This window comes from Ranitomeya imitator, chromosome 3, assembly GCF_032444005.1.
Source record: "Ranitomeya imitator isolate aRanImi1 chromosome 3, aRanImi1.pri, whole genome shotgun sequence".
Taxonomy (NCBI): Eukaryota; Metazoa; Chordata; class Amphibia; order Anura; family Dendrobatidae; genus Ranitomeya; species Ranitomeya imitator.
Window position 1 is genome coordinate 150459670 of NC_091284.1, and position 15150 is coordinate 150474819.

Here is a 15150-nt window from a genome sequence, read left to right on the forward strand (position 1 = left end):
CGCAATGTGTGTCAATGGAATAATTCTACTCTTGGTATGAAACATATCAGTATACCCAAAGCAAGCCGTACATCATAATGAATTCATAAAGGACTCTTCTGAAGAAAGATGAATACAACTTGCCTGATCAGTTCACAGTTAGTCATTAATATTCATGGCACAAAATTATAGGACAGAATCCTTCAGGCAAAAGTTGTATATAATCACTGTAATGATTCAAATTGCACCTTGTCTATTACACACGGTTTGAATATTATGATTACAACATTTTTAATTTGATCCATTTTTTTAATGACAGTAATTTTAATACCTAAACAAATATATTGGCTCCCGAGAGAAAAGTGTCACAAATAAATCATGTAATAGTTGAGATCCCAATGGCTGCATGTTGAAAGGCTTGAGTTTATGAAGGTGAAAAACTAATATAATAACAGATCGGTTGAAAGCGTTATGATGAAGCTGGGAGGGTGGCCATCTTGCAGCTTTCAGTCCACAGTTTCTTCTGAAGTTCTATATTATAAGACAAATCAGCAGATTTGGTCCTTTCACCATTATATAAGTAGCAGCCTCCAATTCCTTCAAGGTCTGGTGAAACTGATGTATAAATTGTGGTGGCAGCTCCGTCTTCTGCACTCTGTATTGTGATAAATTACAAGAAATATGGTCACAATTAATACCAATTACTGTCTGTCAGTGCTGATTTTATCAACATCATTCAATAAAAAATATATTACATTTAAAGGGGATCTTATGCTTCACAATCGGAGGACAACATAATAGGGACAGAGACCTAGCAATGTGCTATTTATTTGGCTTTAAATTTGTAGCTTTGACAAAATCACTGTTTTATGTTCCGAGACCTGCTAGTTCTCTCAATGATGAGCTCTGCCTAACCCTGCCCCTGGCATTGATTGATAGTTTAATGCCTACACAGTGCATAAACCAATAGCTGTCAATCACTGGAGGGGGCATGGTACGACAGAGCTCATGAATATCAAAGTGGGACTACATACTGGGATCTCATCCTTTAGAGGACTAGCAGAGCTGCAGCAATTTATCAAATTATAGAAAGAGGCCCAGTTATCCAGAGTTAGAATCTCTCCACAGCACCAAAAACCTCGTAACAGATTCTCTTCAACAAAAGGGAATATAGTGTAATTCTGCATATATATGGATGATACACTTGGGACTAATGTATTGCGCATCCCATTTCATCGGCCACAACAGTATTCTGTGCCTAATGTATGGTAGTGGGAGTACTGCCTCTTGCCTTCAGGCATCCAAGACTTTTCTCTTGATTGGCCAGCCTAGTATGATTTCATCATTGTTTTCGGGATGCAAATGTATAATCATCACATTCGGCCAGGTAATCATAAGAAGAGCCATGACTGCTGTAAGGTTAAAGAAGGTAATCCAGCTCCTGTGCAGTGGCCACCACTGTCATGGCCGATGGAATCGGACAATTAATTGAATCACACAAATTCTAATGGGTATTATCTCGATAATCTAGTTTTAATTATAACTGAATAATAACTAACTTGAGAAGAGAAAGTGAAAAAAGAAAAAGGAGTAAAAAAAAATTAAGTATACTAGCTGAAATAAGCTTTATAAATTTGGACTTTAAACAGGGCTTCCCACACCAGACAAAGACCAGATTTGAGCCTCACTATCTATTTAAATTAAAAGAAATTAAAAATATTTCTTATTTTACGTATTATTTCTTTACTGAACTCGGCATCACATTAAAATAAGTACACAATGAGTCATTTATGTTGTTAACCCCGAGATTGCTGCAGTCGGCTAACCATCACCGGCCTTCAGCTCCAGTAGCACTGCATTAAAGTCATTATCCACCAAGTAATTTTCAAGTTCAAGATTCTGGCTGAATCATTTGTTAATAAAAGATTTAATAATGGTCAAAATACCTTTAGCTCAATATTGCTATCTGTAATAGCATCTGTGCAGTGTTTCAGTGCATGTCTCAGGTGATGCACAAAATACACAAACCATATGACTACAATGATGCTGGAGCATTATCTGCTGGGAACTGTGCATACTCTACGGCAGGGGTGGGCAATTAATTTTCCCGAGAGACCACATTAGAGACCGTGACTGTTGTGGAGGGCAGAACCAATAGGCTGAAATTAATTGTGCTCAATGTTAATATTAAAATACAATTAATATTAATATATGAGTATAATGTATCACATAATATTGAGCACAAGTATGCTGACATCCCCCTATATACAGTATGAGTCCACATACAGCCCAACCTTTATAACGTATAATTCTGCATAACCTCATATCTATATATATAATTGCCTAAGGGTTTTTCCGTCTGTCTGTCTTTCTGTCTGTCTGTCTGTCCTGGAAATCCCGCCTCTCTGATTGGTCGGGGCACAGCATCGACGTAGAAATCCCGCGTCTCTGATTGGTCGAGGCCGCCAGGCCTCGACCAATCAGCGACGGGCACAGCGACGATGATGTCATAAAGGACGTAGATATCCCGCGTCTCTGATTGGTCGAGGCCACCAGGCCTCGACCAATCAGCGACGGGCACAGCGACGATGCTGATTGGTCGAAGCCGCCAGGCCTCGACCAATCAGCAACGGGCACAGCGACGATGATGTCATAAAGGACATAGAAATCCCACGTTTCTGATTCAGCGACGGGCACAGTATCGACGTAGATGTCATAATGGTTGCCATGGCGACGATGATGTCATAAAGGTTGCCTCGACCAATCAGTCCATATTGTCCATATACTACAGGGACATGCATATTCTAGAATACCCGATGCGTTAGAATCGGGCCACAATCTAGTATACAATATAAGCCCTACCATAGCCCCCTATAGTGTGCAGCGGCATGAAAAAGGTTGGGAATCCCTAGTCAAAATTACTGTTATTGTGAACAGTTAGGCAAATTGAAGATGAAATGATCTCTAAAAGGCTTAAAGTTAAAGATGACTCATTAACTTTGTATATTAGGCCAAAAAATACACTGCTCAAAAAAATAAAGGGAACACTTAAACAACACAATGCAACTCCAAAACAATCACACTGCTCTGAAATGAACCTGTCCAGTTATGAAGCAACACAGTTGCATTGTGAATCAATTGCTCCTGCTGTTGTGCAAATGGAACAGACAACAGGTAGAAATGATAGACAATTACCAACACAACCCCTATAAAGGAGGGGGTGACCACAGAACATTTCTCCGCTCTCATCCTTTTTGGCTGTTTTGGTCTCTTACGTATTTTGTCATTGCACTAGAATTAATGTACAGTACCATGAGACAGTCTCTACAACCCACAGAAGTTGCTCAGGTAGTGCAGCTCATCCAGGAGGGCACATCAATGCGAGCTGTGGTAAGAAGGGTAGTTGTATCTGTCAGCACAGTATCCAAAGCATGGAGCAGATAACAGGAAAAAGGACAGTACACCAGGAGAGGCCTGACGTCCATAAGTGCTCAACACAGTGCAGGTTGATTGGCATTTTCCAGAGAACACCAAGATTGACAAATTTAACATTGGCACCATGTGCTCTTCACGGATGAGAGCAGGTCCACACTGTGTACATGTGACAGACGTGAAAGACTCTGGAGACACCATGGAGAACGTTCAGCTACCTGCAACATCCTCCAGCATGACCGGTTTGGAAGTGGGTCAGTAATGGTGTGGGGGAGGCATTTATTTGGAGGGCCGCACAGCCCTCCATGTGATAGCCAGAAGTACCCTGGCTGCCATTAGGTACTGGGATGAGATCCTCAGACCCATTGTGAGACAATATGCAGACACACTGGGCCCTGGGTTCATTCTAATGCATGGCAAAGCTAGGTCTCATGTGGCTGAAGTGTGTCAGCAGTTCCTGCATGATGAAGGCATTGATGCTATGGACTGGCCTGCCCACACCTGAATCCAACTGAGCACATCTGGGACATCATGACAATCCACCAACACCACACTACACCACAGACTTCAGAAGTTGACTGATGCTTTAATCCAGCTCTCGGAGGAGATCCCTCAGAACAACATCTGCCATCTCATCAGGAGCATTCCCAGGCATTGTATGGAGGGCATACAGGCACGTGGAGGTCACACACACTACTGAGCATCATTTCCTTGTCTTGAGGCACTTCCACTGAAGTTGTATCAGCCTGTAATTTCATTTGATTTTGAGCATCATTCAAAAAAACAGACAATCATGGGATATTAATCTTGATTTACATAGATCATACTTTTTTCTTATTCTCAACACATTAAGATTTGCAAGCAGAATATTTAACTCAGAGATATATAGGATGTGGTATTTTAATGTTCCCTTTATTTTTTGAGAAGTATATGTAGTCATTTTTTATATTTTAAAAATTACAAAAATGAAAATAGGCCAACGCAAAAGTTTGGGCACCCTGCATGGCTAGTACCTAGCAGCACCCTTTTTTGCAAGTATCACAGCTTGTAAATGTTTTTTTTTGTAGCCAGCTAAGAGTCTTTCAATTTTTGTTTTAGGGATTTTCATTGTTCTTCCTTTGAAAATTCTTCCAGTTCTGTGAGATTCCTAGGACATCTTACATGCACTGCTATTTTGAGGTCTAGCCACAGATTTTAATGATGCTCAGATCAGGGGACTGTGACAGCCTATGCAAAACCCACAGCTTGCACCTTTTGACGTAGTCTATTGTGGATTTTGTCATGTGTTTAGGATCATTATCTATTTGTAGAAGCCATCCTCTTTAACTTCAGCTTTTTTAACAGATGGGATTATGTTTCCATCAACAATTTGTTGAAATTTCATTGAATCAATTTTTCCCTCTACCTGTGAAATGTTAACAGTGTCATTGGTTGCAACACAACCCCAAAGCATGATTGATCCACCCCCTTAATGGCTGGCGAGTTGTTCTTTTCCTGAAATTCTGTGCCCTTTTTTCTCCACACATACCTTTGATTATTGTGGCCAAACAGTTTTATTTTAAAAGGGCTTTTTTAGATATTCTTTTGCATACTTGTAGGAGGGTGGTGCTGTTATGGACAGTACGGAAAACGCTGTCACTTTAAGAGACTGCACCCCCTTGTCTGACGTGATGGAATGTTCTGCTTCTCCCCTGCAATAGACTGTGTAAATGAACTGGACTGTGCAGATTGTAGGGGTGGAGCCTGAACAGTGTGTGTGAGCTGAAGCTGCTGGAGAGAGAACTTTGTGCTGTTTGCTGCAAGAGAGGACTCACAGCCTGTAACGGAGTGGACTTGTGAAATTTGAAAGACTTTTCCGGGTGCAGCAAGGGTGGCTGTCCTGTGCTAGTTTGAGAAGCCACGAAGATACCAAGAAAGGGATTTACAGTTTCCAGGAGCACCTCCAGGACCCAGAAGCAAGGAAAAGACCATGTTTCACGGAGCTGGCAGAAAGCCATGTGCACCACCGTACTAGACTGTTGGGGGCACCTGGGACTGGATCTGAGTCCCCACCATCATTGAGTTTGTTCCTGTTTTGTGGCCATGTCAGGGCCTAATGTAGGCGTTAATAGTCAGAACACAGCAGCCATGAGGCCTGCTTAGTAAAGGTCAGGGAGGTTATACATAGTGTAGCATCGTTCTTTGTTTGTCGTTTGCATTTACTTGTGTGACATATTGAGTCTGTAACAGTTGGAGCACCATGCTATTTTATGACAAGCTAAAGAATATAATTATCTTTTGCCATTGCATACCCCTGTTTGCATCTTCCTCATCCACTTCATTCCTTGCCTTCCAATAAATCTACCCATTGTTATTTGCACCTCATCTTGTGTACGGTAGTCTTCCTGCACCGTGGTGGTCCCCCGGCCATCGCTTCATAGTAATGACACTGAATTTTATAGTGAGGACGCAGGAGAGGTTTTCTTCTGATGACTCTTCCATGAAGGCCATATTTGCGCAGGTGTCTCAGAACAGTAGAAAAATGTACAACAACTTCAGAGTCAGCTAAATCTTTCAGAAAGTCTTTTGCAGTCAAGCGTGGGTTCTGATTTGCCTCTCTAGCAATCTTACGAGTAGCTCTCACTGAAATTTTTCTTGGTCTTCCAGACCTAATCTTGAACTCCATTGTTCCTGTTACTGCCATTTCTTAATTACATTTCGAATTGAGGAAAGGGAAACTCAAAAATGCTTTGCTATCTTCATATAGCCTCCTCCTTCTTTGTGGGTTTCCATTTTCACCATTTTCATTTTCAGAGTGCTAGGCAGCTGCTTAGAAGAACTCATTGCTGCAGTTTTTTGGCACAAGCTTAAAGGAGGCTGGATTTTTATAAAGCTGGGGATTTTCCATCACATGCCTTTTCCTGATAATGATAGTGAACAAGCCAGAACCCTAACAGGCTAATTAAGGTTTAAAACTTTGGTCAAAGTTATCTGAGCACATAAATCTGAGAGAGGGCCCAAACTTTTGCATTGGCCCATTTTCCTTTTTGTAATTCTTAAAATGTATAAAAATGGCAACATGTTTTTGTCTAAAATCCAAAGTAAATGTGTAATCTTTACATTTAGACCCAACATAGCCTCCCTACATACAGCATGAGCCCTCATATAGCCTTACAATATAGAGTGAGAGCCCCCCATAGCTTCACAATATGCAGCATGTGCCCCACATAGCCTTCCCACATAGCCTTCCTATACACAGTATAAGCCCCCACATGGGCTCCTATATACAGTATGAGCCCCCACATTGCCTCCATATATACAGTGTGAGTCCCACATAGCCTCCATATATACAGTGTGAGCCTCACATAGCCTCCTACATTGGGTACGGAAAGTATTCAGATCCCTTTAAAATTTTCACTCTGTTTCATTACAGCCATTTGGTAAATTCAAGAAAGTTCATTTTTTTCTCATTAATGTACACTCTGCACCCCATCTTGACTGAAAGAAAAACAGAAATGTAGAAATTTTTGCAAATTTATTAAAAAAGAAAAACTGAAATTTCACATGGTCATAAGTATTCAAACCCTTTGCTCAGTATTGAGTAGAAGCACATTTTTGAGCTAGTACAGCCTTGAGTCTTCTTGGGAATGATGCAACAAGTTTTTCACACCTGGATTTGGGGATCCTCTGCCATTCTTCCTTGCAGATCCTCTCCAGTTCCATCAGGTTGGATGGTGAATGTTGGTGGACAGCCATTTTCAGGTCTCTCCAGAGATGCTCAATTGGGCTTAGGTCAGGGCTTTGTCTGGGCCAGTGAAGAATGGTCACAGAGTTGTTCTGAAGCCACTCCTATGTTATTTTAGCTGTGTGCTTAGGGTCATTGTCTTGTTGGAAGGTGAACCTTTGGCCAAGTCTGAGGTTCAGAGCACTCTGGAATAGGTTTTCATCCAGGATATCTCTGTACTTGGATGCATTCATGGTACCTTTAAACTGAGTCGTCCTGTCTCTGCAGCTGAAAAACACCCCCATAGCATGATGCTGCCACCACCATGTTTCACTGTTGGGATTGTATTGGGCAGGTGATGAGCAGTGCCTGGTTTTCTCCACACATACCTCTTAGAATTATCACCAAAAAGGTATATCTTTGTCTCATCACTGCAGTGGGCTGCAGTGATAGTTGACTTTGTGGAACTTTCTCCCATCTCCTGACTGCATCTCTGGAGCTCAGCCACAGTGATCTTGGGGTTCTTCTTTACCTCTCTCACCAAGGCTCTTCTCCCATGATTGCTCAGTTTGGCTGGATGGCCAGGTCTAGGAAGACTTCTGGTGGTCCCAAGCTTCTCCATTTAAGGATTATGGAGGCCACTGTGATCTTAGGAGCCTTGAGTACTGCAGAAATTCTTTTGTAACCTTGGCCAGATCTGCCACAATTCTGTCTCTGAGCTCCTCTCATTTGGTCTGACATGTAGTGTGAGCTGTGAGGTCTCATATAGACAGGTGTGTGCCTTTCCAAATCAAGTCCGATCAGTTTAATTAAACACAGCTGGCCTCCAATGAAGGAGTAGAACCCACCGTATATACATATAAATATCCCATGCACATAAAAAAACAACACCACATAATCGCTCCCATTCACATGGAACTCTGCTCTGGCCTCCTGTGCACCGAGTCTAAGAGGCAAAGTGATGAAATAATGTCATCACGTCTACTGTCTCACACACTGATTGGTGGAAGATTGAGCCGGTGGCCCCGTCCTTCACCAATGTTTTCACTGTTGTCTGCATCTTGAGGATGCAGATAGCGGTGACAGCGGGTGGCGGTAGATGGACGGTGGGTGTGGGAGGTCATGGTGTGGCTTGTGGGCCACTGTTTCAGCACTTTGGCTGTCTCGACCTGATAGCCAGACTACAACAGCCAAAAAGCCAGATGTGGCTCGCAGGCTGCAGTTTGCTGGGATCTGCTCTATGGTATGTGCATCTTTCAGCCTAATTGGAGTTGGGGGGGGGGGGGGGGTAGAAGATCCTGTAGCTGCCAAGACATGATGAAATGGCTATCACTGTGGCAGTGGTGGCCCAGCCAAATGAGGGCCCTTGGGCAAGAACAATATAAAGGCTCTTTACAGTCCATAGCTCATCATAATGCACATTTCCTCCTAATTTCAAAGGTGGAAGTGGGTCCCCCTTACCTCTTGGGCTCCTGTGCAACTGCACAGGTTGTACTAATGGTATGTCTGCCCCTGTGCTGTTGTCAATGGCAAATGGCACCAGGATCAACAATAAGCACCTGTACTTTACTGGTGGGTAGCCACAATGGTAGGGAAAATGTCAGGTCTTTAGTAGACGAGGGACTAGGTCAAATCTACAATAAACATTTTTCAACTCATATTGGTTTCTCTACTGGTCAATACTGTAAAATATGAAAAAGAAATAATTAGCTGTATTTCCATATTCTTGGAAAAAAACACACCAAACAAAAAAAAAAATCAATCTACTTATTTAATTATATTTAAGAAATATATATTGTGAACATTTCCCTTTAAGTGATAACATATTGGCTGACTGCAAAAATGACTAGTGACTTTATGTAGCCAAAATGTTATAAAAACATTTATGGTTATGCCTGGAATTCAAGCTCTGCCTCAATAACTGCCCCAACTGCTGCATAATAAAAATTTTTGGGAAGCAAATCAGCCCAGAATTTCAAATCTAAAACCAAACTATTATTCAAGGCTGGACATTTACCGTATTTTTCCCTTTATAAGACACACCTGACTATAAGACGGACCTTGATTTTAGAGAGGAAAATAAGAAAAAAATATTTTGAGCCAAATAGTGTGCAAAAACCTTTAATAAAATTCAAAAATATTATCTGTTGATGACTCTCGGTTATGGGGGATCTGTGAATTACAGTACAGTGCCTGCAGTACCGTATATTGTGACTACCTCCCTCTCATCCTCAGGAATACACCCACTTACTGTATACATGAATGTATTCTGAAAGATGAGAGAGGTGGTACTCACAATTGCAATAAACACTTTGTGCATTACATTACAGTGTATATTTACACTAAATATGGCTAGTACCCCCATCATCCTTCAGAATATACCCATTGATACAGTATATTCTGACGGATAATGGGGGTTGTTTGCTCACCTTTCCTAAAAGGATCTCAGACTTGTGAGTACTGTAGTTGTAGTTGCAACATTAAATCGTGTGCAGGGACAGATAAGTGATTGGTGGAGACAGCTCAGCAACAGTTCCCTCCACCAATCACTATCCATACCTGGAGAGGAGAAGGAGAATCGCTCTTCTCTCCCTCCTCAGCTTTAGGCCTCTTTCACACATCCATGACTCTGGTACGTATAGTGACGGTTTTCACACGTATCGGAGACACTGACACAGGTATACCCATTCAAACGAATGGGTCTGTGCACATGTCAGTGTGTTTCCATGGACCGTGTGTCCATGTGCCCAACACATAAACATGGCTGCAAAATGTCCCATACACGTGCAAATGGAGAACACTCATGGATGCCATCTGTGTGACACGCATCTGCGATGGGGAAGAAGCACTACAGTAAGCGCTGTTCCCCGGCGCCGGGTGCTGAAGACGGCTCTCATCATTCTACCCTGCTCTGCCGGTGATCGGTGTGAGAAGAGGAGAATGATGAGAGTTATATTCAAGTCAAAACAGAGACAGCAGGTGGGGGCTTTTTGGACTATTATTCCCATCAACCTACACCTGCTGTCGCTAATAACAGTGACACTTATGATGGGGGTATTCCTCACCTGCCACATGCAATATACCATGACTAAATAAATGAATGAAAAACCCAGCGTGGGTTCCCCCCTTATTTTCTATAACCAGCTAGGTAAAACCCACCTGCAACCCTCAGCTGTCAGCTTCAGCAAGGTTGGTTACCAAGAATAGAAGGGTTCCCATGCCTTATTTTTTATTATTTAAATAAATAATAAAACAAAAATGGCTTGGGGTCCCCCATTCTCAGGCTGGTAAGGGGCCACTGATATAGGCCCCCAGCCTAAAAATAGCAGCCTGCAGCTGCCCAGAAAAGGCGCATCCATTAGATGCGCCAATTCTGTTGCTTTGTCCAGCTCTTCCCACTTGCCCTGTAGCGGTGGCAAGTGGGGTTCTATTCTTAGAAATAAAACAAAACACACTTACTTTTTTATTTAAAAATAACAATCAAAGTTATATTGACCAAACGTCTATTCTACTTAAGCCCTCGATCTCCTGTAAAAAAAAATAAAATTAAAAAAAAACATTATACTATACCTGACGGTTGTTCTGTCCCACACCGTAATTCATGTCTGGGGGAAAAACAGTTTTCCCCCAGGTGCGATCATCCAGGCTGAAAACCAATGGTGAATGAGCTGCTGTGAGCGCAGCATCATTGACCAGCGGTGACGTCACCGAGGCCGGTCTGAGAGCTCCATCTGTGCCTGTGCAGCATTCGCGGCCATTTTTCTGTAGACATCCCATAGAGGCAGGTGTGGATGGAGATCTTGGGTTTCCTCGTCTACTCCTGTTCCGAGTGAGAAGCCGGACCCCAGAAGAATGGCGGCCACCTTATGTGGCCGCCACAGGGCTGTCGCTCGCCACCGTACCACCACCGCACACCGCAGGACTACCACCGCACACCGCAGGACTGCCGCACCTCCACTACAACACCCCCAGCTCTGGACCCGCAGCATTGACCCCTTGATAAGAACAGTGTTCGGATCATAAGACGCAGCCCCACTTTCCCCCTAATTTTGGGGATCATAAAAGTGCGTCTTATAATCAGAAAAATATGGTATTTTAAAATTCCACTGCTACAAAAAGGGTGGCAAGGCACAGATGCAATCTCTCCATTGCTCCTGTCCAGCAATGAAGTAAGACGTCCTTGATAAAATAACGAGCAATGTGAGTTTTTATTTTGCAGAAGTCTCATCTAAAGGCAACATATTCCCTAAAACAACTTGCAACTTGACATTCACCGAACACCGCATGCATCGTGTTCTAAAGCGTGTGATGGTGAGCACTGACATGGAAAACACATGAAACATTTATTTTTGGCTTTTAAATCTCCCTTGATAGGAATTTCCCACTGATTTTGTTTACCATCTTTTACATTTTGCATGACTATATCTTAGTAGAAGAGGATGAGAAGATAATGAAAAACATTTGAAGCACTGTTTAGCAGTTTTGATGCTGGTATTAATATTTAATAGTAAGCAAGTCTTAAAGAATTTGTCATTTTAGTAGAAACCGTTTCAGATGCCTAAATATATTATCGTAATATTTGTTAAAAAAGACAAAAAAAAGCAGTAGCAGATGGGAAATCATTCCAGACAGATTCATGTAGAGTGTCATGGACTGCAGTCTTGCCCCATGGCATCAAATTTATCATGATGTTCATCGATTCTACTACAAAACATGTCCAATGGACATGTCGGCAGGAACTGCTGTCATATTGGCAGACTGTTGCACCACAGGAGCAGTGCTTTATTTAAGGAATTGTTCTAGTGTCTGACAACCTTTCTGCTTTCATCCCATTTATTGAAACTTAGAAAAATTAATATATCTCTATGGTAATTTTCTCAATAGGAGAAGACGAAAGACTTACTGATGGAAACATCTTGGATTCTATTTCAAGAGGTAGTTCATGATAGCAAAGATCGCATAAGAGGTGGTAAAATCAACTACGTATAGCATTTAGCAGGGTTTTTTCCTTGGTTTTTGTCAGAAAGAAAATAGAACAGATCATACAAATGTAGGATAAGTTTAGTAAAAACTCAAACTATAATGAACATTAGCACTATAATCACAACATAATGTACAGTGAGTACAGAAAGTATTCAGACCCATTTACATTTTTCACTATGTTTCATTGCAGCCATTTGGTAAATTCAAAAAAGTTCATTTTTTTCTCATTAATGTACACTCTGCACCCCATCTTGACAGAAACGTAGACATTTTTGAATATTTATTAAAAAATAAAAACTGAAATATCACATGGTCATAAGTATTCAGACCCTTTGCTCAGACACTCATATTTAAGTCACATGCTGTCCATTTCCTTGTGATCCTCCTTGAGATGGTTTTACTCCTTTATTGACGTCCAGTTGTGTTTAAGTAAACTGATAGGATTTGATTTGGAAAGGCACACACCTGTCTACATAAGACCTCATAGCTCACAGCGCATGTCAGACCAAATGAGAATCATGAGGTCAAAGGAACTGGCCGAGGAGCTCAGAGACAGAGTTGTGGCAAGGCATAGATCTGGCCAAGGTTACGAAAGAATTTCGGCAGTTCTCAAGGTTCCTAAGAGCACAGTGGCCTCCATAATCCTTAAATGGAAGAATTTTGGTACCACCAGAAGTCTTCCTAGACCTGGCCATCCAGCCAAACTGAGCAATAGTGGGAGAAGACCCTTCGTGAGAGAGGTAAAGAAGAACCCCAAGATCACTGTGGCTGAGCTCCAGAGATGCAGTAAGGAGATGGGAGAAAGTTTCACAAAGTCAACTATCACTGCAGCCCTCCACCAGATGGGACTTTATGGCACAGTGGCCCGACGCAAACCTCTCCTCAGTGCAAGACATATGAAAGTCCGCATTTTGCTAAAACACACATGAAGGACTCCCAGATTATGAGAAATAAGATTCTCTAGTCTGATGAGACAATGATAGACCTTTTTGGTTACAATTCTAAGAGGTATGTGGAGAAAACCATGCACTGATCATCACCTGTCCAATACAATCCCAACAGTGAAACATGGTGGTGGCAGCATCATGCTATTGGGGTGCTTTTCAGCTGCAGGGACAGGATGACTGGTTGCCATTGAAGGAAACATGAATGTGGCCAATTACAGAGATATCCTGCATGAAAACTTATTCCAGAGTGCTCTGGACCTCAGACTTGGCTGAAGGTTCACCTTCCAACAAGACAAAGCCCTAACCTAAACCCAATTGAGCATCTCTGGAGAGACCTGAAAATGGCTGTCCACCAACGTTCACCATCCAACTTGATGGAACTGGTGAGGATCTGCAAGGAAGAATGGCAGAGGATCTCCAAATCCAGTATTCTGAATACTTATGACTATGCGATATTTCACTTTTTCTTTTTTAATAAATTTGCAAATATTTCTACATTTCTGTTTTTTTTCAGTCACGATGGGGTGCAGAGTGTACATTAATGTGAAAAAATGAATTTTTTTGAATATACCAAATGGCTGCAATAAAACAAAGAGTGAAAAAATTAAAGGGGTCTGAATACTTTCCGTACCCACTGTATATTGCTCTAGGGGTATGTCTCACTATTGTTTAGTGGTATTTTCCTTACAGGTTACTCTTTACCCATTTGGTTTGCCTTACCCTTTCCTTCTCTATTTCCAACTCGATTGAGATAGTTTTTGTACGAATGCGGCTTTCTGTTATTCCTATCAGTTTCCCCTGTGTCTTTACCGTAGAGCAGAACTAGCGTTCCTGCTGCCCTACTCACTAATCAGGTAAGACAGAGACAGGAAGGTGATTGCAACATGGGATGAAAGAACCCGTCTAGGGATGCTTGGGAGCTCGGGGTGGTGCAGGCAAGTATTAAGAGTGCCCCCTTATATTCTTCCCTAGTAGCAGAGCTTCCTCGCCCTCCTGTCTTGCCGTGCTCCATCTTGTTTTGGGTAAAAGCATAATACATACTGTGTGGGGACATCATACTGTGTAGCTTTCTGGAGGCATACTGTTTAGTGGTGCTTTTTTTCGGACATACTGTGTAGTGGGGCTGTGTCAGAATATAATGCGTTGGGGCTCTGTGGAGATATTATACTGTGTGGGGACAGCATACAGTGTGGAAGGCTTTGTGGGACATCATAATGTGTGAAGGGACATTATACAGTATGAGAGGGTTTGTGGTGTTGTACTGTTTGATTTGCTGTGTGGGGAGGAGCTGTGTGGGGACATCTTACTACATAGGGAGCTGTGTAGGAACATCATACTATATGGAGATATCAGACTGTGTGTGAGGACTGTGGGGGCATCATATTGTGTTGTGAGCTGTTGATTAAAGTTCAGAGACTGAATAACAGGAGCAGAATAGTTTGCGGCTTTATATAAACTTTATAAAAAGCAGTAAATTATGTGCTTTTTCATTAGGTGCTACAGGGAAGAACACTTTACATGTAAAAACAGTAGCAGCAAGTCACCAGACTTAATGCTTCTTCAGATTAAGTGATAAAAGCTGATATAAAACAGTAATAACAAGCAAAATTAGAGTGAACCTGTCAACAGTTTTTTCCGTATGTGATCAAATACCACCATGTTCATCAGCGCCTGTGCTGCATTCCGCAAACTTGTGTACTATCCCATGACTCCCCCTGTATATTCCCTAAAAATCCTTTTCAATTGCTCCAATGTTGTATGCAAATCCGGACAGTCTTGTTCGATAGGCATCATTGCTGCGGCATTTGTCCCTACTTTCCGCTGTTAATCGTCATCCTCTGGTTTAGACTGATGTGGATGATGCGACCTGTGTCCACAGACCTCAAGGAAATCTCGAGTCTGCGCAGGGAAATTGCTGGCTTGTGCAGGTGCACTCTGATGTGCCCTACTGCGGCCAGAACATAAAACATAACTGTTTATGTGACATGGTCCAGCAGACGCCAAAGCAATGATGCCCATCAGACCGGACCATTCAAAATTTGCATACAGTGAGGGAGCAATTCAAAACATTTTTTTGCTGCTATACAGGGGTAGTCAGTGGATCAT

At 42.1% G+C, this 15150-nt stretch overlaps 1 protein-coding gene across 1 annotated transcript in view; it reads right to left on the reverse strand.

Moving 5' to 3' along the window:
* Positions 1-267: 267 nt before the first annotated feature.
* Positions 268-15150, reverse strand: part of DHRSX (dehydrogenase/reductase X-linked) — a 480717-nt gene continuing 465834 nt past the window's right edge. The window contains exon 7 of the mRNA XM_069761561.1: positions 268-634. Within this exon, the coding sequence (XP_069617662.1) occupies positions 449-634 (186 nt within the window). The 3' untranslated portion in view covers positions 268-448. The remainder of the gene's footprint in view (positions 635-15150) is intronic.